This window comes from Rhinopithecus roxellana, chromosome 18 (genome assembly GCF_007565055.1).
Source record: "Rhinopithecus roxellana isolate Shanxi Qingling chromosome 18, ASM756505v1, whole genome shotgun sequence".
Classification (NCBI taxonomy): domain Eukaryota; kingdom Metazoa; phylum Chordata; class Mammalia; order Primates; family Cercopithecidae; genus Rhinopithecus; species Rhinopithecus roxellana.
In genome coordinates, this window is record NC_044566.1 from 67,617,131 (window position 1) to 67,639,875 (window position 22,745).

General features: G+C 45.1%; 1 protein-coding gene and 1 long non-coding RNA gene across 5 annotated transcripts in view; one reads left to right on the top strand and one right to left on the bottom strand.

The window, feature by feature from the left end:
* SPATA13 (spermatogenesis associated 13) overlaps positions 1 to 22,745 on the top strand; it is a 156,095-nt gene that overhangs the window by 96,818 nt on the left and 36,532 nt on the right. The window contains exon 1 of one of the 4 annotated variants that reach the window (XM_010371939.2): positions 19,184 to 19,373. The exons of 2 other annotated variants lie outside the window; for them this stretch is intronic. In XM_010371939.2, coding sequence (XP_010370241.1) covers positions 19,319 to 19,373 — 55 coding nt within the window. In that variant the 5' untranslated portion in view covers positions 19,184 to 19,318. Of the gene's footprint in view, positions 1 to 19,183; positions 19,374 to 21,392; positions 21,527 to 22,745 lie in introns of those variants that run through there. One more of the 4 variants, XM_030921862.1, reaches the window with a different exon arrangement.
* LOC115894518 lies at positions 15,913 to 21,008 on the bottom strand. Its single transcript, XR_004054617.1, has 3 exons — positions 20,886 to 21,008; positions 18,991 to 19,325; positions 15,913 to 16,371 (listed from the first exon to the last, which is right to left on the bottom strand). It is a non-coding gene; the product is annotated as an uncharacterized LOC115894518 (long non-coding RNA).

Consider the following 22,745-nt stretch of genomic DNA (forward strand, 5'->3'; position numbering starts at 1 on the left):
TGGTGTGCTGCACCCATTAACTCGTCATTTACATGAGGTGTAACTCCTAATGCTATCCCTCCCCTGTCCCCTCCCCACAATAGGCCCCAGTGTGTGACGTATCTTAAGCAAAAAGGGAGTTTATTGGAAGGGTGCCGGCTGTGCCCGGAGTTGATGAGATGGCTAGGGAACCAGGCCAGGGAAGGGATGGCAACTAGGGTCGCTCCCGGGAGTGGAGGAGCCACAGGAAGGCGTGTGATGGGAGACTGGCCATGGCTCCGTCCCAGGAGTTAGGGAGGTATCCAGTGAGTCCTTTGAAAATACAAAACATTTAATTAAAGACCCTGTCTTGGAGAAGTGTATACTTATTGGAGTTATAATAAGGAGTTAACTTATTAGAAGTTAGTGACTGTCTGTCTGTCACTCACCCAGGGGTTCAGGTCCCAGGATGGAGGATTCAGCTGTCCGAGCTTAGGTGATATGTCCACCACCTGGTGGCACTGGAACAGGGAGAAGGGTGGAGTGTCTGCCTCCAGGGACCGTTGCCTTCTATATGTGAAGGCAGGCCAAGTAAGTATTTAACAGTGCAGACAGTACTATAAAGAAAAATAAAACAGGATAGAGGACATTCATTTCCAAAGAGTGTCATTCTAACACGATGCACCTGTTCCGTGAACCTGCTCTCTCTTCCCTAGAGGGAGACACCCAGAGCTTCATCAGTGGCAGCAGACACCCACAAGTCTAGGACCTCTGAGGATAACCAGTCCTCCAGTTCCATGCAGTGCCTCTGCAGTGTTGATAACCAGAGGCAGATTTAAGCAACACATCCCTACCAGAATGGCAAGGCGGGGAAAGGAAGGAAATAGAAAAGTTGGGATGACTGTGGAGAATAAAACAGCATGCAAAGTTTACATTTCAGCATTTGAACAGATTCCCCATAAGTCAATATGTAGGACGCACCAAGGCGCCACAGACGGCCCTGGAGAAGATGATTGTGGGTAATATGAGGAGTAGGAGCAGGCGGGGGAGGTGATGCTAGGACAGGTGAGTAGGATAGGAGGCAGTGAGGCAGAGATCTGAGGGAGAAGTCCTAGCAGAAGGAGCATCAGAAGTCCAAAGTCATGCAGGAAACATGATGTGTCTGAGGTTCAGCAAGGAGGCAACAGTGAGAGGAGCTCAGGGAGCAAGAGACAGACGAGGATGTTGCAGGCTGGGAGGTGGGCTGAGGCTGGACAGGGCTCTGCAGGTCATGAGGAGGCTGATCTTGTTCTCAGTGTGGTGTGAAGCCATTGACCGCAGGAGAATAGTATGTTCTGATTTATGCTTAGAGAGGGAGGGCAGTTTGTGGGGGGAAAGGAAGACGAATGGAGATTGATTTGAAGGCGATTGCATTAGTCCATTTGAGAAATACAGTAGCAGTGACCACAAAAGCCATCCCCATTTTCCGTGGGTGCTCATTTTCCCAGTGGTATGAAGAGGCAAAAATGGCCAGCCTTGGTTCTAATTCCTTGTGGCCAGGACTAAGAACTCCAGAGGAAGTACTTCTCCCTTGGGGGGCACTAAACTCAGTTTCAACAGAGCAGAGTTCCTAGGTGGGAAGAAAACATTTTGCAAGTGTATTGTTAAGTAATCCTAAGAAGCCGCTTCTATGTTTACCCTTGGTTTCCGGCCCTGCGTCTTCTGCTGTGGGCGAGCCTCTCCAAATTCAGAGCCTGCTTCCCATCCAGGGCAGTATGGCAACTTCTGGGTGTGTCTCCAAGCTGCCTCTGTAATTTCATTTTTATTTGGTCATTATTGAGTGTGATGGAGTCATGTGCTTCCTTCTGTGTGACGTTCTGGGCCTGGGTGGCGTGTGAGATGCTGCGACAGGATCGGGGCCTTCTGTAGGATCCACAGAGGTCTGACAGTGCAGGAAACAGATCCAAGCCCAGCATAAGTGGCCCTTCCAGTAGGGACAAATCACCACCCCCTCTATTATGAAAAAGCCCCACTGCAATCAACTTTCCACAAAGGGCTGTCTGGTTCCTGCAGGGAACCGTATCATCAGCTTTGTTGAGGGGAAGGCCCAGACTTCCTGTGGTTTAGCCCAGGCTTGGCATCCATTTTTGCCACCATGGCCTTTTTCTTTCTTCTTCTTTTTTTTTTTTTTATGTTTTTTTCCTTTTTATGAACTCACTGAGCAAGTATCCAGGTGACTAGGAAGGAAGACTGGCATCTAGCTGCACATTGGGACATCATGTCCACAGGATGATTAATTAGTCTCTCTTGCAATAGGATTCATGTAGGATGGACGTCATCTCACGCTTTGCGTGTATTCTGATGTAGCCAGTTATACCCCTTCCCCAAACCCATCCTCAGCCCATCTTGTTCTTTCCACATTCCTCCAGGCCATTCAGCCAAGCCATTAGCTCCTAACCGGGAGTGCACACGAGCCAAATCCTTACCTTGCTAAAGCCAATCTCTCCTACTCAGAAAGGCTTGGGAAGAGTGTTACTTACATTTGCTGCCGGGAGTTTCCCTGTCCTGAGGACACAGTCACCAGGCGGATGGTAGGAGTCCTCTTTGAGAAGCTAGGGAGAAGTCTTGTACTAGCATGGCTACCCTGAGGCTCCCTGGCTCTGCTCCATCAAGAGGCCTGAGTCTGGGAGTTGAGTGAGGGCCCTCCCTTGGCTTCTCTGTCATGGTGGCTCAGGTCGGGCTCTGCTCGCCAGCCCTGGAGAGTTCCTCCTACACAATCTTGTGATACCTTAGTGGAATCACTCATCTGTTTTGTTCCTAGGGACCCCGAGATCAGTTAACAACACAACCAGAGATTTCATGGGTTAAACCATTCAGATGACCAAGCTGGCCCTGCTGTGTGGTATGCCCACCTTTCCCATGACAGATGTCCCACCTCCATGGAGGACCAGGTCTGCATTGCAGTGGAACCACCTCTCAGCAGCATCTCTGGCCTAGAGAGACTAGCAGTACATTAGTTATAAAAGCTGCTGTCACATGGGAGATGCAGCCCAAGGGGTGGTGTGACTCACATGATAGACCATCTCTAGCATTTCCATCTCAGTCCTGGAACTCCTTCCTTTCCATGCACTGAGAGTTTTAGGTTCACATACCAATGAAGTGCTAGAATGGCATCCAGCTCCATAAGCCCACAAAGTGATCTCAGCAAACCAGCTGTAAAAGCATCATTTTGAGACACGTTGGGGAGATTTTCAGATGGACTGAATATTTGGCAGCACAAAGGAATTATTTTTAATTTTGTTAGTTAGAATAAGATAGTGCAATAATTTAAGTCCTTGTTTGTTATAGTGTTTGTAATATTTTAAGTCCTTGTTTGTGATAGTGAAATACTTTCTGCATAAAATATGATATGTGAGATTTGTTTTAAAATACTCCAAAAAAGTTGAGGGGAAATAGTTGAAACAGTATTGGCAAAAGATTGATAATTGTAGGTTCATGGTATTATTTGCTTTTGTATGTATTTGATATTTTCTGTAGTATCAACTTTTAAATAATAATGAAAGTATATTTCTCCTCCCTGGTCAGGTATTCTCAAAATCTTGATAACCAAATGTTGGTAAATGGATATAAAAATAGAACTAGACAGAAGGAATAAGTCCTACTGTGACCACAGTTAATGAGAATGTATTGTATAGTTCAAAATAGCCACAAGAGAGAATTCAAATGTTCTTTTTTTTTTGAGACAGAGTCTCACTCTGTTGCCCAGGCTGGAGTGCAGTGGCGCGATCTCGGCTCACTGCAAGCTCCGCCTCCCGGGTTCACACCATTCTCCTGCCTCAGCCTCCCGAGTAGCTGGGACTACAGGTGCCCGCCATCATGCCCGGCTAATTTTTTTTTTTTTTGTATTTTTAGTAGAGACGGGGTTTCACCGTGTTAGCCAGGATGGTCTCGATCTCCTGACCTCGTAATCCGCCCGCCTTGGCCTCCCAAAGTGCTGAGATTACAGGCGTGAGCCACTGCACCTGGCCTCAAATGTTCTTAATACCAATAAATGATAAGTGCTTGATGTGATGATTACCCTGATTTGATCATTCCACATTGTATACATATATTGAAATATCACACTGTGCCCCATAAATATTGTACAATTATTATGTGAGTTTAAAATAATAATACAAAAAACTCTCCAAATTAAGTAGTACCCACAACTGAATTTTTCTCAAAATACAGAAAATTGAACATTGCAATTTAATTTTTTTTTTTTTTTAAGAAATGAAGGCGGCGTCTTTCTAGGTGAATGGAGCCCTCCCTTCTGAGAACTTGGCAGCGCCGTGCTGTGCTCTTCCTTTCTCTTGCCACTTTTCTCTGGCCCTGTTTGGAGCACCTGTCTTACCTTTTACCAGCCACACAGCCTGCGAAGGCAGGTCACGTGGGACAGGCCTGAGTCGTGTTTGTAGGCTACTGGGTGTGTTATTTGGGATAATGGAGTTGGGATAATGAATCTCAGTGGCACTTACTGGAGCCTTACCGGAGGGAAGAGTGACAAGTTGTAAACACCACTGCATTGTTGGGGATGGTGTCTGTGGCTTCTCCTTCTTTGGGTTTTAGGAGGGATGCCTGCACCGCTAGAAGATTGTCCTGGGGAATTATCTTTGCTGCCTTTTCTTTGCTTTCAATTAAGCTTTTCTCTTTCATTTGAGACAACTTACTCCATCACAGCCTACGGAAGCTCCTAATTTTTCTGTACTTACATTGGGTTCCAACTATACTTCCTCCTTTAACCGGTCTGTTTATGTTGATCAGAAGTCAAATCTGATTGCTTTTCAGAATTCTTACTTTGCATTTCAGATTCCTTCTTCTCTATTATCCATTCCCCTTCTCTTTCTGCTTATCTTGTCCAAAGTTCAGATTAGCTTGCTTTTCTTGTCTCGCAGAGAGGAGACTGTCCAGTTTCCTTCACTGTTAGACTTGAGTGGGATCTTCACAGAGACAAGCACAGGACGAATGCACACCCATGCACCGAAGTCAGTCGATATGGGTAGACCCCTTTCAAAAAATGATAGCTGCTCTGTTACATTTCTTGAAAGCCCTTTAGTTAACCAGTAAGTATACTATATTAGAGCATTTAGTAATAATGCCAGATAATAAAGGAGGAACGTCAAGCTTAGGTACAGTAATAGCTAGATATAAAAACTAGAGAAAATGCCCTTTTTGAGGGCACGCAAACTCGGCAAGTTGACTTGCTTTAAAAAATGTTTCTAACTTACTGAAGTAATTGCTCAATTTGATTTTTTAAATTTTTACTTTTTTTTTTTTTTTTTGACAAATATAGTTCTTTTTTGCAAGCTAGGAAAGAAAAGCAAATTGACCCAGTCTGGCCCTCTAGTGAGCTAGGCTGAATTACTCATTCTTTATCAGAGTGATACAATAATATGAATTGCTAGCAGGCAGGTTGTAAAACTAAATCATAACCATCTGTCCACATTTTTCATGAGGAAACAACCAAAAATTGAGTCCTTTAAAGGCAGGTTATAAATAAATAACATCTTGATCTGTGAAGGGGACAGCATGACCCAAATTACATGCCAGCCAGCCTGTCTGAGAGGCACAGCTGAGCTGGCCAGTGAGTGGTGAAGAGAGCAGCGCTTTTGAAAACCTGCTCTGAGACAATAAGAATTCTGGATTCTGGTCGGGTGTGGTGGCTCACGCCTGTAATCCCAGCACTTTGGGAGGCCAAGGTGGGTGGATCACTTGAGGTCAGGAGTTCAAGACTAGCCTGACCAACATGTTGAAACCTCATCTCTTTCTCTACTAAAAATACAAAATTAGCTGGGTGTGGTGACGTGCCTGTAATTCCAGCTACTTGGGTGCCTAAGGCAGGAGAATTACTTAAACATGGAAGATAGAGGTTGCAGTTAGCCTATATCATGCCATTGCACTCCAGCCTGGGCAACAAGAGTGAAACTCCATCTCCACAACAATAACAAATTATGGATTCTGCTTGTCAATAAGAAAGCAAGTAAAAAGTGTCACAGATGTGCAAAATTGGTCCTTGTTTATACCAGAGTTTACCATGAGAATAAAGAAAGGCCAGGCGCGGTGGCTCACGTCTGTAATCCCAGCACTTTGGGAGGCTGAGATGGGCAGATCACTTGAGCCCAGGAGTTTTGAGACCAGCCTGGCCAACATGGTAAAACCCCATCTCTACTAAAAATACAAAAAATTAGCCAGGAGTGGTGGTGCATGCCTATAGTCCCAGCTACTCAGGAGGCTGAGATGGGAGGATTGCTTGAGCCTGGGAGGCAAAGGTTGCAATGAGCCAAGATCACACCACTGCTCTCCAGCCTGGGCAACAGAGCAAGACCTCCTCTCTGCCAAAAAAAAAAAAAAAAAAAAAGAGAGAGACTGGAAAGTTAGACATATGAGTGAGAAATAAGATACTTAAATTTTGAAAATAAATGTCTTAGTGATAAATCCAGCATGCTACATTTTCCCTTTTACCACAAAAACAGACTAAGGACTATTTTAAAAGAAATGTTAAGTTCTAAATGAACACTTTCTAGCACAGAAATACGTCCCCTTCCCCGTACGGTCAAGGTTGCTGCTCTTCCCCTACCCAGGTCCATGTCAGGAGCTTTGCCAGGGCAGGAAATTGACAAAAGCAGAGCATCTCCTAGCTAGCCACTGGGGAGCAAGGTTGGCATCCTTGGGGTGGACCATCCATATGGGTCAGCTATAGTTTTGATAAGCATCTGCAGGCTGCCTGTGGGCATCTCGTCTAATGCCTGGCCTTGTGCACACTGAGCTGGGTGCTGGGCCTCTCAGGAACCCCAGGGTCCAACAGCGCATGCGAGTGACCCTGCAGGAGTGCTGCTGTCTCCTTGCTAAGCCCGAGAGAATGGGGGAAGACCACAGCTCCCAACGGTCTTAGGGGATCTTATGCGGACTCTTCTTGTGAACAGATCGGTGCATCTTTCTGCTGCTGTCTGCGGGGAGTGGGCAGGGCAAGGGACTTCCACCCACACGGCCGCCAAGGGGAGCCATCCCCACCTGCCATCCCCAAAACAGCCCCCAGAGCTTCACTTGCTTTCTTACTCTGATAGATGTTTCCTGCACAGAATTGAGGTTGTTCTGTACAAAGAAAAAACAAAAATGTACCAAGACATTTTCCAGTGTGTTTAAGGCCCAGTGATTTCAAAGTACATTTGGGGGTTATCACTCAGGGGGTGACATTCTTTCCCTGTCTACCACTCTGGTTTCTTCTGTTTGATTTTGTACTGAATGTATACATCCCCTTAGTAATGGAAAAGATTTACTTATTTATGTATTTATGTACTTTTCCCTGTTTAAGGATTAGTATTGGTTGTAAAACCACGTCAACTCACCATTATGATACTTTGATGAGCTTAAAATTATTGAGAAATGCTATAGGAGGGGCCAGTAGAGCTTAATCAACCAGTGTTGTCTCAGGAAATGTCCAAGGTGCTCCGAAATCTTTCTGAATTGGATTTTATTTTATTGTACTGTTATTTTAGATTTTCTTTAGAGACAGAGTCTCACTCTGTTGCCCAGACTGGTCTCCAACGCCTGGCCTCCTGCCTTGCCTTTCCAGAGCACTGGGGATTACAGGTGTAAGGCACCACCCCGGCGTGGGTTGGATTTTAAACGTGCTGTTGGTTTTGAAGGTACTTCCTTGGTTTTGGTTCATTTAACAAACACATATGTCCCTATTATAAATGAGGCACAGTCCCAGAGGCTGGGCAGGTCTGAGGAAGCTGGAGAGTTCCTACAGAGCTGCCAGTGTGGTAGATGAATAGGAAAGACCACCACAACTGCACGCGTGCTGAGTATAAACGGGGCGCATGTCAGTCGGATCGGGGCTGTCCCGAGCCCTCACGGAGGAAATGACCTCAAATGAGGCTTGAGGGATGAAGGGAGTTAGATTAAGTTGTTAGGGGGAGTGTGTTCCAGGCAAAAGTGGAGGCCAAAGAAAGGAGAGCACATCTGAGCAGTTGAGAGGAGGGTAGCCCAAAAGAAACCCACACTGATCAGGTCACAGTGTCCTCCAGGCCTCTGTAAGGAGCTGGCAGATCCCGCAGTGTGGCCTGCACTTGCCTTCCTGGCTCCTCTTCCCTGGTCCCACAAGAAGAGTTGTATCCTCACCAGGAGTCAAGGGCATGACCCCACCAAGCCTGTTTATGGCAGTGCTTTATTATGATGATGTGGAACTGATTTAGATAATACGTAAGCAAATAAAATGTGAATATGAGACTGAAAGGAGACTTGGCATCTATGACAATGAAGTAGAATAGTTTGGAGAAACCCAGTGAAACTCAGTAAAAGTGAATTGTTAAAGAAAATTCTATCAAATTAGATGAGAATTGACAGATTGGAAAAAATGGAAATACCAAGGAGTCTGTATTCAAATTGTTTCACCAGTGTCTCTGGTTTTATCGCTCAATGTTGAAGAAGCCAGAACTGAAAATCATAGTGGATGCGTATGGGTGTGGATTGTGCAAGAGACAATGCAGAATTCTAGTCAGTTGATCGTACACAGGGAGCCTTGTCCTGCATCATGACAAAGGTGAATGATTGCACCTATATATGTGTTAACATGTTCATGGCATGCATGCATGGGGCACTTTTTTTGGCTTAGGGCTTTTAGGCAGCCCGATTGCTACAAGTCAGAGGACCTCAGCTCCAGGTCAAGGCTGTAGCAGGATGCAGAGGAGGCTGAGAGGTGGGCCTCCCCTAAGGTCAGGAGGAGGAGAGCCTGGGAGGACAGAACCTGGACAACTGGGAGCCACTGAGGGCTTTTGAGGGGAGTGAGATGATCAGATGTGCATTTCAGAGAGATCGTTGGCTGGATCGTGGAGGACTGGAGACCTCAGGAGTCTGTTGCCTTGGAAAATGACAGTGGCACTGGAGATACGAAGAACTTCGAGGTCGAGGTAATTGGATGTTTGGGGCCAGGGAGCAGCCATCCATGCTGCCTCTGATGCCTGGGTGACAGGGAGCCTAGGAGAAGAGCATGTAGGTCAATTGGGGAGCTTACTCCATTCCAGGCAGGTCAAGTCAGAGCTACGTGTGGGCAGCTCGATGAAGGTGACATCACCACATCCTTGATTTTGAAGCTCTGATTCTGAGGAGAGGGACCCAAAGCTAGAGGTGAAGATTTGGGAGTCATCAGCAAAGTGGTTCCTAAAACTCTAGGAAGGAGCGTGATGAGGGGGGATAAAAATGAGAAGAGGATCTTGAACCATGCTCTGGGGACCAACATTTGGGGACCAGTGAAGGCAAAGAAATTCACAAAGAAAATAGAAAACAGGTAGCCAGGCAGGTACGCGGTGTCCCAGATGTCAGAGGAAGCCAGGGCCTCCAGGTGGGAGTGGTTCACACTGTCAGATGCACAGAAGCGTAGAGAGGAAAATACCCACTGGATTCAGCGGCAGGGAGGAGCTTAGTGACCTTAAAAAAACAAAACAAAGTTTCAGTTCAGCAGTTCAGTGCTAGGGCAGGGCCAGAATGCCATGGGGGGATATTGAGGGAGTTGTCTTAAAATTGAGGTATTTTATCTATTTTGCTTAAGCCGTGTTGATGGTTTTCTGATTTTATAGCTGAAAATATCCCATAAAGGCTCAGGACTAATGAAAAACAATTTGTTAGGCTACGATATAAAAAATTATTTTGTCTGTATATTACCAGTATCTGAAAGCTTGTTGGTATGAATGTGTCAGCGTTTATTCTTACTAAATGTTTTTCAAAGAGATGGTAAGAATACACATCAGAAAGTTGCATTCCTTGGTTTAGAATTGATATGAATCCCCAACATTTAGGAAGTAGGTGGATTTAATCATAGTAAGTGCTTATATGGTTTCAAATTTGATTTTTTAAATGAAATTAATTGAATTATGAGAAATTACTGAAGGTTATTTCTTTGAAAAATCTTGTGGTAAAGAAATTTATTCAAATTATTTGGATTTATTTTTTGTTTGAAACAAAGATTTTTGTTTTGTTTTTCGTTTTTTTTAACTCTTGTGATTGTTAAAATCCTACTTCTGATTTGTTGGGATAACAAATTTTTGCACTGATTGTTTGATCAGATCACACCATGTTTCTGTTTTTCCTTAGGACTGTCAATAGAATAAGGCAATAAGAATTCTTGATTCATAGCCTAAGTGCATCACAAGAAGGAGGTTACTCATACAGTTATTCTGGCCTTATTCTGTCCTAATTGTTATGAAAGTTCATTTTCTTATTAATAAACCTTTGGGTCAAAAAGTGAGCAAGTGACCTTGGGCAAGTCCCTTAATCTCAGAGTCTTCATGTCTTTATCAGTAATGGGAGAAATTAATATCATCTGCCCCACAGATGTGGAAGAATGACCTGGCACTAACTATTACTAATTAACTAGGGAAGCATTAACTACACAGGCGACAAGGGCAGTGATGAGCAGGAAACTGTTTACATCCAGAGTTCTGAGTTACTGATGTAACTGCACCAATCAGCAATTTAGCTTAGACAAGTCATTTAGTCACTTAGTCAAGTCATAGGGCACTTGGAGTCGATATGGAATAATACACTGTTTAATTATTATCCAAATATAAGTTAAGCAAATTTAAAATGCGGATGTTCAGGTTATTAAAAAAAACTTGATTGGATGTTTTTTATAGATTATCTGGGCCCCAGATTTTAGGTACTGTCTAACGATTTTTCAATGTGTCACCCAGAGACTCCACTAAATCTTTTGTTAAAAGGAAGGAAAACAAGAAAAGCCATAGCAGGCATTGAGGTGTGTGTGATGCCTTTGAAATGACTTGAAGCATCCCATAAAATCTTCTTGTTCTCTTGTTTTTTGAATTATCTGTGTCTGCTTCTGCATGTTACTCAAATCGATTTTCAAATATTTTCTTTCAATAAAGAATCAGAGGGAAAATAGGAACTCAGGATTCACTTGCTTGGTGCCTGTTGCATGGTAGCAGCAGAGCTGTCAGGAAAGCTGGTTGGAGAACTGGTGACGGAGCACTTGGATTTTTAGGTGGGGATGCCCTGAGCCTTGCCGCGTTCCCTTCTCACCCCACATGTCACTTCATACTCATGCCAAGGAATATTGGCTGTTGATTATACACTCATCCCTGGTTGTCTGAGGGGGGTTGGCTCCAGGACTCCACAGACATCAAACTCTAAGGCTGTGCAAAAGTCCCTGATATAAAATGGCCTAGTATTTGCATATAACCCATGCCCAGCCTCCGTATACTGTAAGTCACCTCTAGATTATTTAAAGGTCTCATATCAATACAATGTAAATGCTATGTAAATAGTTGTTATTTACTTTGTTAAATAACAATTTTATTTAATAAAAATTTTGTTATTACTAAACTGCTTTGTTTAGGGAGTAGTTACAAGAAAGACATCTGTACATACTCAGTACAGTCACAGTTTTTTAAATGTTTTCGATCTGCGGTTGGTTGAGTCCACAGATGTGTAACCCACCGGTACGGAGGGCCAACTGTATTTAGAAAACAAGATGAATCAATGCACTTACCAGTACTCACAGCAAGTGTTTTCCTGACTGCTAAGACTGCCTGTAGTAAAATGCCTGTTTTCTGACTGCTATGAGACAGCCTGGATTCCACAGCATCCAAAGGAATTTAGAAATTATGAAAGGCTTCTGTATGCAGGAACAAGGACTACACATATGGCCTTTAGTGACGTATCGCCTGCAAGTCTTGGAGATTGTGTTAGCTCCATAGCAGTTATCTTAGCGGGTGTTTCATGCCTCATTGTTGCCTATCATCGAGATTTGTTTGGAAGGAATATAGTGTTCTATTTCTGTCTCAGAAAAACATCATAAACTATTAAACTTTTTTTTTTTTTAGCAAACTCATGAAATTTCATCTTGTAGCAGTTAAAACATTCTCAATTCTTAACTGCTAGAGTTAAAAAGTAAAAGTTATTGAAAATATCATCTGTCGTATTGCTAAGCTTCAGAAATTGGATTTTAAAAGAAGAAAGAATACTAAAAGTCAGAGGAAGGAGAGCGAGAGAGCTAAACATCTAGCAAACCACTGCCAAGAGCCAGTAGCACTCTGTACGTATTCCTGGCCTGATCTTACAGACAAAGTCAGGCCTTAGAAATATTCAGTAACTTTTCCTAGTTTGGCTAAGCAAGATGTAATGAGTAGACAGTGGAGTTAGCATTCAAATGAGATCAGACTGGAAAACACAGATTGCTTTCCATTCTACTCAGTTTCCCATATGTTTTCTCCATCACAAAACACAATATCATCTAATTGATTTGCACAAGGATATGCCTGTTGGCAGTTTTAAAGACCATGTCCCAATAATTGCCTTCTATTAAAACAAAAAAGTTATATTCCTCCAATCCCTATTGTGTTCTTGTTAGGTTTGAAATGTGCTCGGTCCTAAGGATCTGAAAATAACCAGGTAAATACAGAAAAGAAGTGAAATCTGTACTAGGTCCTGAAGGATGAACAATCCACGTGTGCTTACAGAGAACAGGAAAACAATGGCCTTCAGCTGAAGGCGGCACCTTATCTTTTAAAGGACGATTTTGTATTTATTTCTGCGTTAATCAAAGTTCTAGTCCGTGCCCAGGTCCAGCGTATCTTGTTTGGAGCTGTGTTTGGAGAGGGTGGGATATTGAGTAGGGGTGAACGATGAAGGGGTTCATGGAAGCCGCCGAGAGCACATATTCGCTGGTTGTGTGTGTTCAGGTCTGCGTTGCTCCAGAGTGAAAAGCAGTCGCTCCGAAGGCGTGAAGAGAGGCCCTTTTTTTCCAGAGCTGTCTTGAAGCAGGCCGGGGCGGGTCTCACAGAGTCTGTCTTTGTACTTCAGGCTCCATTTCCTGAGCTGAGTGTGATGGGGCCCGCCCCTCCTGTGGTGAAGAGGCTGTGGCTGCCGAGTGGCTTTTCAGTCAGACTTAAACTCAGCCTGCCTTTGCCCAACAGGAGTCGGCCTGCCGAAGCAGCGTCCACCCTGCTCGTCAGTCTGTGCCGGGACATGCCGTGCCCTGTGTTACGTTCAATGCCTTTCAGGTTTTCAGTAGCATCACTGCGACCTGTAGATGAATGATCGTGTTTGTCTTTAATCCATTCAGAATTAAGGGGTCACTCTGGATACTCAATTATTTGTGGGCGTGGACATTGGCATGAATAACTGATAGCAAATGTAGCAACTTGTTCCCTGTGAAGGACTTTCCCATCCCAGCTTTAGAAAGTGCAGCCCTGTCTCACTGTGGGAGATGGCCAGGGATGTCCACAGGTCCTGGCTGTGTCACTCCTGATTCTGAGTAGTCATTGTCCATACGGGAATTGGGATCATGGCTCATTCCAGCCTGTGGCAGCCTTGGTTCTTGGCTGATGTGCCCATCCTTCAGCACATTTCCTAAAGCTGATAGCCGCGTTTCCCAGGGACAGCATGACTCTCGCCTGGGGCCTGCCCCTCTGCCTAGCACCTGTCCTGTAGTTCTTGGTAATGGGGTCACATCAAAGTTAGTGGGGACATAAAGTTCCAAGGATATTCCTGGGTTCTGGATATGTCTGTACTATGAAGGGAGGCCGCTCTTTACAGAAGCTGCAGCAGGTGGGAAACTTTGGTGCTTGTCATCTCTCTGCACTTAATTAGGAGGTGGTCATAGAAGAAAATACCTACCATGTCACACTTAAGAAGCTAACAGAAATGTGGAGCTCAAAGGAACCTTAATGGCCACTCAATCTCAAGAACCTTAATGAACCTACTCAGTCTCCAGAAATCCTCCTGGAGAGGTCAAGTGCTGACTGCTGTTCCGAGTTTGAGATACTGCTGCTAACTTGCCTCTCCAATAATTTTATGACATTTCTTTCCCATATGTATGTAAATATATATGGGTTTTGGGACTAGCTTAGCAGAAATAACTCTCTGTATCTATAGAATGAAAATGATCATAACATCCTCTGTGTTTTCAACATCTAGTTTTAAAAATTAATTTTAATTTTTATAGAGATAATGTCTTGCTCTGTCACCCAGGCTGGAGTGCGGTGGCCTAGTCATAGCTCCCTGCAGCCTCAAACTCCTGGGCTCAACGGATTATTTCACCTTAGCCTTCTGAGCAACTGGGACTCAAGGCGTGTCACCAAGCTGGGCTGATTTTTTTATTGTTTGTAGAGATGGGGTCTTATTGGCCGGGCGTGGTGGCTCAAGCCTGTAATCCCAGCACTTTGGGAGGCCGAGATGGGCGGATCACGAGGTCAGGAGATCAAGACCATCCTGGCTAACATGGTGAAACCCCATCTCTACTAAAAAATACAAAAAAATTAGCCGGGCGAGGTGGTGGGTACCTGTAGTCCCAGCTGCTCGGGAGGCTGAGGCAGGAGAATGGCGTGAACCCGGGAGGTGGAGCTTGTAGTGAGCTGAGATCTGGCCACTACACTCCAGCCTGGGCGACAGAGCGAGACTCCATCTCAAAAAAAAAAAAGAGAGAGAGAGAGATGGGGTCTTACTCTGTTGCTGTGGCTGGTCTCAAACTCCTAGCCTCAAATGATCCTCCCACCTTGGCCTCTCAAAGTGCTGGGATCAAGGCATGAACCACCACACACAGCCCTCAGTGTTTATTTTGTCCTCTCTGATTTCTCAGCTTTTCATGTTAATATGTAAGTTGGATATCTCCACTCCTACCTGTGGATCTGATCCCTTTGCTTAATCCTTTCAGTGTTGCCAATAACTGATGATGGTCATTTCCCAGTCCCACTGAGGTAATGGTATCTTATCCAAAGAGAAGAGATTAATTTGGGGGTTGGATTTTCCTTTTTTTATTTCAAGGCGGGGCTTCCCTCTGTCACACAGGCCGGCGTGCAGTGGTATAGTCTCAGCTGTCCGCAGCCTCAACCTCTCAGTCTCAAGTGATCCTCCCACCTCAGCCTCCCAAAGTGCTGGGATTATAGGCATGAGCCACCAATGACCAGCCAGGATTTCAAGACTTCCTTGAACTATGGTTTAGGTTTTTGTTGTAGCATTCTTTTAATCTGGTAAATGTGGGCTCTGATCACTAAAAAAAAATTTAAGCTAAAAGTCACAGCTCCTTGTTCTGTCATGACCCTTTCTACATTAGTAGTATAACTTCTTCCAAAACCATCTTAGAAGGGTGGCTGGCTGATGTGCCCATCTTTGAGCCCATTTCCTAAAGTTGGTGGTTGTCCTTTGCCACAGAATAGTGTGACTCTGTTCCCTGGGCTCCTCCATCTAGCACCTGTCCCTTAGTGTTTGGTAATGGGGCCATATCCAAGCTGGTGGGGACATCAAAGGGTTGTTGGGTCACATCCTTTGAGCAGATGCCTCATTTCTTTTTTTTTTTTTTTTTTTTTTTGAGACAGAGTCTGGCTCTGTCGCCCAGGCTGGAGTGCAGTGGTCGGATCTCAGCTCACTGCAAGCTCCGCCTCCCGGGTTCACACCATTCTCCTGCCTCAGCCTCCCGAGTAGCTGGGACTACAGGCGCCCGCCACCTCGCCCGGCTAGTTTTTTTGTATTTTTTTAGTAGAGACGGGGTTTCACCGTGTTAGCCAGGATGGTCTCGATCTCCTGACTTAGTGATCCGCCCGTCTCGGCCTCCCAAAGTGCTGGGATTACAGGCTTGAATCACCGCGCCCGGCCGAGATGCCTCATTTCAAGGCAGTCTTTATTTATTTACTTGTTTTCCTTCTTTCTGTTTTGTTTTGCATACACAATAATCTCTAGTGAATGCCTCTGGTTTAAGATCCTATAATCCCACGCGTGTTAGTCTAGTGTCCTGACCCCATCTCTGGATTGAAAGTGCTTGGGAAACAGAAACTATCCTTTTGTACCAGATGCCAATGAAAAGTGAAAGTGAACAAACAGACGCTACCAAATTCTAAGAATTGAGGCCAAGAGAGCTTTTTGAAAACTAATGATTTTAACAACAACCACAAAAATTTTATATAGAGAATGAAAACACTGGATTTTATTTGCCTCCTTCTAGAATTTAGGCTTTATTGGGATGGATAACCTTGAGAATTAATTCCTACTTTCTGCTGTTTTGTATCTGAGTATTATGCATTTTACCTTAGTCCGAATGACTAGGCTCAAACCCAGCCATTCATTCCGTGGTCTTCGCTAGTTTCTCAGTTCATGAGAAAAGATACTGATGTTCCAGATTTCGCCTCATGGCGGTGCTTCTCCAAGTATGTTGCGTGAATGTGCATTTGAACCACCTGGGATGTTGTTAAAATGCTGATTCTGATTTTACAGACCTGGCGCAGGGTCCAGGAATCTGAATTTCTCACCAGCTCCCGGTCATGCTGATGCTGCTGGTCCATCGGCCCGACTATGAGTAGCAAGGCCAGAGGATACCTTCTTTTGGTGTAGTAATATGTGTTGTCGTGAAAAGAGAGCGTCATGGCCAAACGCGATGGTTAAATTCTGTGTGAAACAAGATAGTACAGCCGTCAGAGCGAACTTCTTAGAGCCTGTGATTACCGATGAATCCTGTAAGATGTCCGAGAAGTAGATACAGTATACAGTGGTTTTCAGACTATTCCCTTGGAGCACAGTATGCAACTAGTATTCCATGAGATATACACAGGAGACTTTACATGAGAGAGAGAGTGTCTGCTGTGAAAAACAATATCAAGGAGTCTTTTTGAGTCTATAGTTTAGTAAACTACCACCTTTATTGTGAATGTGCCTCTATTGAATGAATTGTCTGTTAAACATCTTAAATATTTGCCTCTTTTAAATCATCTTTTTAAATTCCTGTAAGAGGCTGGGCTCCGTGGCTCATGCCTGTAATCCCAGCACTTTGGAAGGCTGAGGTGGGCGGACCACCTGAGGTCAGGAGTTTGAGACCAGCCTGGCCAACATGGTGAAACCCCATCTCTACTAAAAATACAAAACTTAGCTGGGTGTGCTGGCGCACACCTGTAATCCCAGCTACTCGGCTGAAGCAGGAGAATCACCTGAACCGTGAGCAGAGATCACGCCACTGCACTCCAGCCTGGTCGACAGAGCGAGACTCCATCTCAAAATAAAATGAATAAAATTTCTGTAAGAGAAAGATTTCCAGCTGATGTGGTCATAAGAGTTTGTGTGATCTTGTCTGTGTTTCACTTGTAGTGCGGGTAACTAAGGCTACGAGTTTCCCAGAAAACTGTCCTTACCTGCATTTAAGGGTGGGATGCACCAGATCAATAGAAATAGCCACAGTTATTTGAAGATAAGAAAAGCCTACAATATCGGGTATAGTCAACATGTGTGTTATGACTAATCATACAGCTTTTCATTCTGAGTTCATGCTGTGATTTCTCTGGGAACTAACATGTTATTAGGGGATCACAGGTTTTTTGGAGCAACAGCAGCAGCATGATGGCTAATCCCCAGTCAAGAGCCAGTGCTTCTCTAAACACTGGACTATGTTCTGGAGTAACTGTGAGGATTATTGACTGTCCAGTTATCCCTACTCCACAGATGTGGAAAGTGAGCTTCCTGGAGACTTGGAAACTTTCCCTGATTTTGTTATGGGAAAGCAGATTTTGAACACAGGCAGTCTGACTCCAAAGCTCATCACTGTAAAGCCTGCATTTTACTAATTGGCACTATCACTTGTTTAACCCCAATGGATGGATGGATGGATGGATGGATGGATGGATGGATGGATCTATTTTAGAGACAGGATCTAGCTCTGTAACTCAACACTGGAGTGCAGTGGTGTGATTATAGTTTACTGCAACCTCGAACTCCTGGGCCCAAGTGATCTTCCCATCTCAGACTCCTGAGTAACTAGGATCACAGGCGTGTGCCACTCTGCCCAGCTAATTTTTTATTTTTATTTTTTTTTATTTTTAGAGACAGGATCTCACTCTGTCCCCGAGGCTGGAGTACAGTGGTACGATCATAGCTTACTGCAGCCTCCACCTTCTGGGCTCAAGCAATCCTCCCACCTCAGCCTCCTGAGTAGCTGGGACCACAGGCACATGCCACTATGCATGGCTAATATAATTTTTTTTTTTTTTTTTAGTAGAGACGGGGCCTCGCCATGTTGCCCAGGCTTGTCTCAAACTCCTGAGCTCAATTGATCCTCCCACCTTGGCCTCCCAAAGTGTTGGGATTATAGGTGTGAGCCACCTTGCCCAGACCTGTTTTTAATTTTTAGAGATAGGGTCTTGCTGTGTTGCTCAGACTGGTCATGAATTCCTGGGCTTAAGCAATCCTGCTGCGTCATCCTCCTGAGTAGTTGGGATTACAGGCATGAGCCAGCAGGCCCAGCTTAAACCCGCATTTATTAAGAGGTTACTATGAGGTCACTACTTTGCATATATATTATCTCATTGTTCATAAAGTTAAAAAAGCAGTGTCTTCTGCTTATGGGGAAATGGAAGGAAGCTCACTCTTTGTTAACAGTCATTTCACAATACGAAAGACAGACTTGCTCGTCGTAGATAATTTGGAAAGTATAGAAGAGTATAGACGAGGCGGGCGGATCACAAGGTCAGGAGATCGAGACCATCCTGGCTAACACGGTGAAACCCCGTCTCTACTAAAATACAAAAAACTAGCCGGGCGAGGTGGCAGGCGCCTGTAGTCCCAGCTACTCGGGAGGCTGAGGCAGGAGAATGGCGTGAACCCGGGAGGCGGAGCTTGCAGTGAGCTGAGATCCGGCCACTGCACTCCAGCCTGGGCGACAGAGCGAGACTCCGTCTCAAAAAAAAAAAAAAAAAAAAAAGAGTATAGAGGAAATAAAAACAACCCAGAATATATTACCTGGAGAGAACTTTACATGTATGCCTTTACATGTATGCCTTTACCTGTATACCTTCTGAACAAAATCACTCTTTTAAAGTGATTTCATGAATTTATAGCTAAGAATACAATGTCATAACTCAAATTTTTGTCATACCACGTTGTGAAATCCTAACTGTATTTTTGAACTAAGTGACCCCAGTGCTTTTTTCTTGTGAAATAAATAGCTTTTGAAAAGCTCTCTGAAAGTTTAACTCAGGTTTAGGGTTTGTAGTTAAAAGCAGCACATACCATTTCTCCTACCTTCACTGAAGGCTCTCAACAGCACCTGATGGCTTGTGAGTGTGTTTGGCTTTGGTGTGTATAGGTTTTGCTTTAGATTAGAAGTTTCTTCTGAAGGCCCCCGCAATGTCACTGTAGCCACTAGCCCTTGGTCACACGGAGTGTGGAGCCAGCTGTCAGTTTCTGGGCAGGCTCTGGCTGGGAACGCACACAGCGTCAAAGCAGTGAATAAGCGATTTCTGCAGTTCCCGTAGCTGCCAGCCTGTGCAGTCCTCGGTGATGCTTGGGGACCGGCTCCTCAGTCACAGCCCGGTCCTGCTCTGAAGGTTGCCGTTTTCCAAACAGAAGGATGGTAGCTAGAGGAGAGATAGCAAGATTCTGGAGTCTGGAAAGCCTTCACTTGGGTATGTGTGCAGAGAATGGATTGTTGTACTGTGACATGATGCTGGTTCAGCTGTTTCCTTCCCAAGTTGCAGTTCGTTCTTTCTGTCTCTCTCTCTCTCCTCTCTCTTTCTCTCTTTCTCTCTCTCACTCACTTACTCTCTCTCTCTGCTGCTTGTCAGGTGTGAGCATGTGGGGAAAAGCTCATTCTTCTTGTAAAGGGTACTGAGGATAGTTTTAGTTGTGGACATAGTCAGTTGAAGGAATTGGTTTTGTTTATGGCACAGTTGCTTGTCTGGAGTAGAAAATCGTAAGAATCAAGCCTGAACCATCCTTCCTGAGTAAGGGGTCTGGGTTTTGCTGCTGGTATTGTTACTGGTTTTTGCTTCTATTACATGAAATTCCTTTATTCAAGAGTATATTGTTGGGGTGTATAAAAATGTTTCTTGCTAATTTAGGATGTGTGAGGTTTAAGACTGTGAACTGATCTTTGAAAAATAGTTTCCTGTTTTCAAAAGTGACATTACCCAGTATTTGCTTACTGCTTTGTGCCTTATCTCCCGCTTTCTTTTTAGTATTTCTGTGAGTATTGTCAGCTGGACTCTTTGGAGTATTAAATGTGAAAGAAACGGTCTACTCTCACACTAGGAAGCCGTAAACTCTAATCCTCTCATTCTTAAAAGGAAGTAAGAAAAAACAAGACTTCACAGACAGACTTTTCCCTGGCTGCACTACATGGATACAATAGGATGCTTTAGAAACAGATCTTGTCTCTGTTTTCGCCCTAAATAGCCGCCAGCGCCTCGCCTGAAATGAATGGGAACGTAGATGGCAGCTCGAGGCAGCCTGGGGCCCTGTCGGAGCAGTACAGTTTGTAGTTTGTGCTTTCTTCCTTGTTTTGATTGGTTTCTGTGCTGGCAGAGAGAAAGCAGGGATGTGGTTACGGCTTCTGTGTCTGGCGGATTATCAAAACAAGACTGGCGTGTACTCCGCTTTACCAGCCAAAATTTAGAAAAAAGAAAAAAAAGTTGCCCTGCGATTTCTATATTGAGAACACAGACCACATGAGTGAGAGCGCTCGGCAACGCTAGCAAGACGGCACTGGCAAGACCCGGGTGGAGGAAGCGGACGTGCGGGTGCTCCCTCCCAGGGTTCCTGCACCCATGGCCTTGAGCAGGGGTGTGTTCATTCCTGCGGGGAGCGCAGCCAGCATGAACGGGCAGGGGCGGGGGCGGGTGGCCCCCGGCTGTCCTCCAGCATTCCTCCACCCCCTTCCACAGAGTGGAGGCCGAGGGGAGCCCGACCCAGCCTCCAGCTCTGAGCGGTGCTCCCTCGGTGCTGCTGGAGAAATAGCATCCCAGAATCTGCCCTCTGCGGCCTTGACCCTCTGCAGCAGTCCCTCGCCTGCCTCACTGAGAGGGGCCTCGGTCCGTGCACTGCGAAAACTGCTGCCACTCCTATATGCGCTATACTGAGCGAATACATGTAATAAAATGACAACAAGCACCATATTTAAAACCAATAATAAAGCTTACCTGTGGTGGGTTTTTTTTCATTTGAGAGCCCTGAGGGGGCAGAGGAGGTGTTGTAGGGCTCTGACAGACCCTGAGGGACAGCCTAGTGGCTCCCAGGAGGACGCCATGTCAGGGAGGGCGGGTGTGTGGGTTGTCTGCTGTTTTGTGCTGTCCTGTCCTGTCCTCCTGTCAGTGTGAGTTGACGCCGAGCTTGAGACAGGCTCAGAGCAGGATTGCTTTGCTGGCAGACACACCTGGCTTTGAGTCCAGCCCCGCAACATGGGGACAGTCACCTAACCTCTTTGAGCCACAGGTTCCTCCTTCATAACCAGACAGCAACACTCCAAGATGCTTGTGAGGCTCGCAAGAGGATTTATTCCAGTGCTGAGCGCAGTGCCTGGTGCACTTTAAGACGCCTGGAAGCCAGATGGGTGATTGCTCAGGTCCGTCCAGCCAGCTGGGCAGCCGTCAGAAACGGGGAGGGCTGACGAGACACCGGCCCAGAGAGCTGTCAGGGAGCGGCGGAGCAGTGGAGAGGTCCCAGGATGGATCGGCAGGTGTCAGCCAGAATGGACGGGAGGAGCCGTGCTCAGAGCCAGCAGCCCCAGAACAAGCAACTCCTGGCTAAGAACAGAAGACAGACACTGTGGGACAAGCCAGAGGTAAAACCTAAGAGCTTTACCGCAAGACAGAAGGAAGCCCAGAGCCAACGCCCCAGCTCGGAACTGGAGACAGGACAGAGGCTGGGTTTTGAGAGCAGGAGAGAGTGGAGCTGCTGGCTTGGTTGTGGGGTCTGGAGCCAATGGGATGTTGGCTGCCCAGGGTGCAGGGCGCTACGTTGCATACTGATGTGAAGCTGTACATCGGGAGAATGATTTTTAAAAGCTCCTTAGACATTAATAACAGATTATCAGTGAGCGTTAATATGTCAATTTCTAAGATTCCTTTTGATCGTACTGTTGTCCACATGTTTAAAAGATGGAAAAATACTATTTATGAAGAATGGCTTGAAAGTCTAGATTGGATATGCTAGTGACTTTTCCAACAGTAACATTTTACATTCTGGAGCGTGAAACATATTTCATACTTTAATTCAGTCACCCAACACTGACTGTTAAGCATGTTCCTTGTCTTTGAGAAAGTCATAGCTAGGATAGGAGTAGGGGGAGGATATAAAGGGACAGATACAAACTTAATAATAACAATATATAAATGTGATGCATATTTTAAAAGAGGTTAGTCTAACATGTTTCTAGAACATCAAAGGCCGATATTGTTATGACAGAGGATCAGGGAGCTGAAAAATAAGTCCTGGAACCGTCACCAAGCAATGATGGTTACAACTTTTGTTTGTTGTTTGTTTGGTTTGTTTTTGTTTCTTTAAGTTTATTTTTAAATAGAGACGGGATCTTGTTATGTTGCCCAGGCTGGTCTTGAACTCCTGGCCTCAAGCAATCCTCCTGCCTCAGCCTCCTGAAGCGCTGAGATTCCAGGCCTGAGCCACTTCACCCGGCCAGTGGTTAAACTTTTGGAGGATGGGCCAGAATTTGACGGGCTCTTTCGGGTGGGAAAGTTGCTGCAGGTGGAGAGGTCAGCGTGGATGGATGAAAGGATTTCGTCCTGTTCATTGGAACAAGGAACGCTCTATGATACAGATTGGCTAACGCAGAGGTTTCCAGCCAATGCTCAGAATCCATTGCCTGCAACTTGTGGCTTGCTGCATGGACAGGCAACAAAAGGCTTATGTCCTAGAACAACCTGAGCCTGTGGTGTGGTTTAAGTAAGCTTCACCTGAAGGTCCAGTCGTTCCCACATTTTTCCAGGTGTCAGAATCATTTGAGGAGCTTTTCAAAACAAATTCTCAGCATACATTCCCCACCC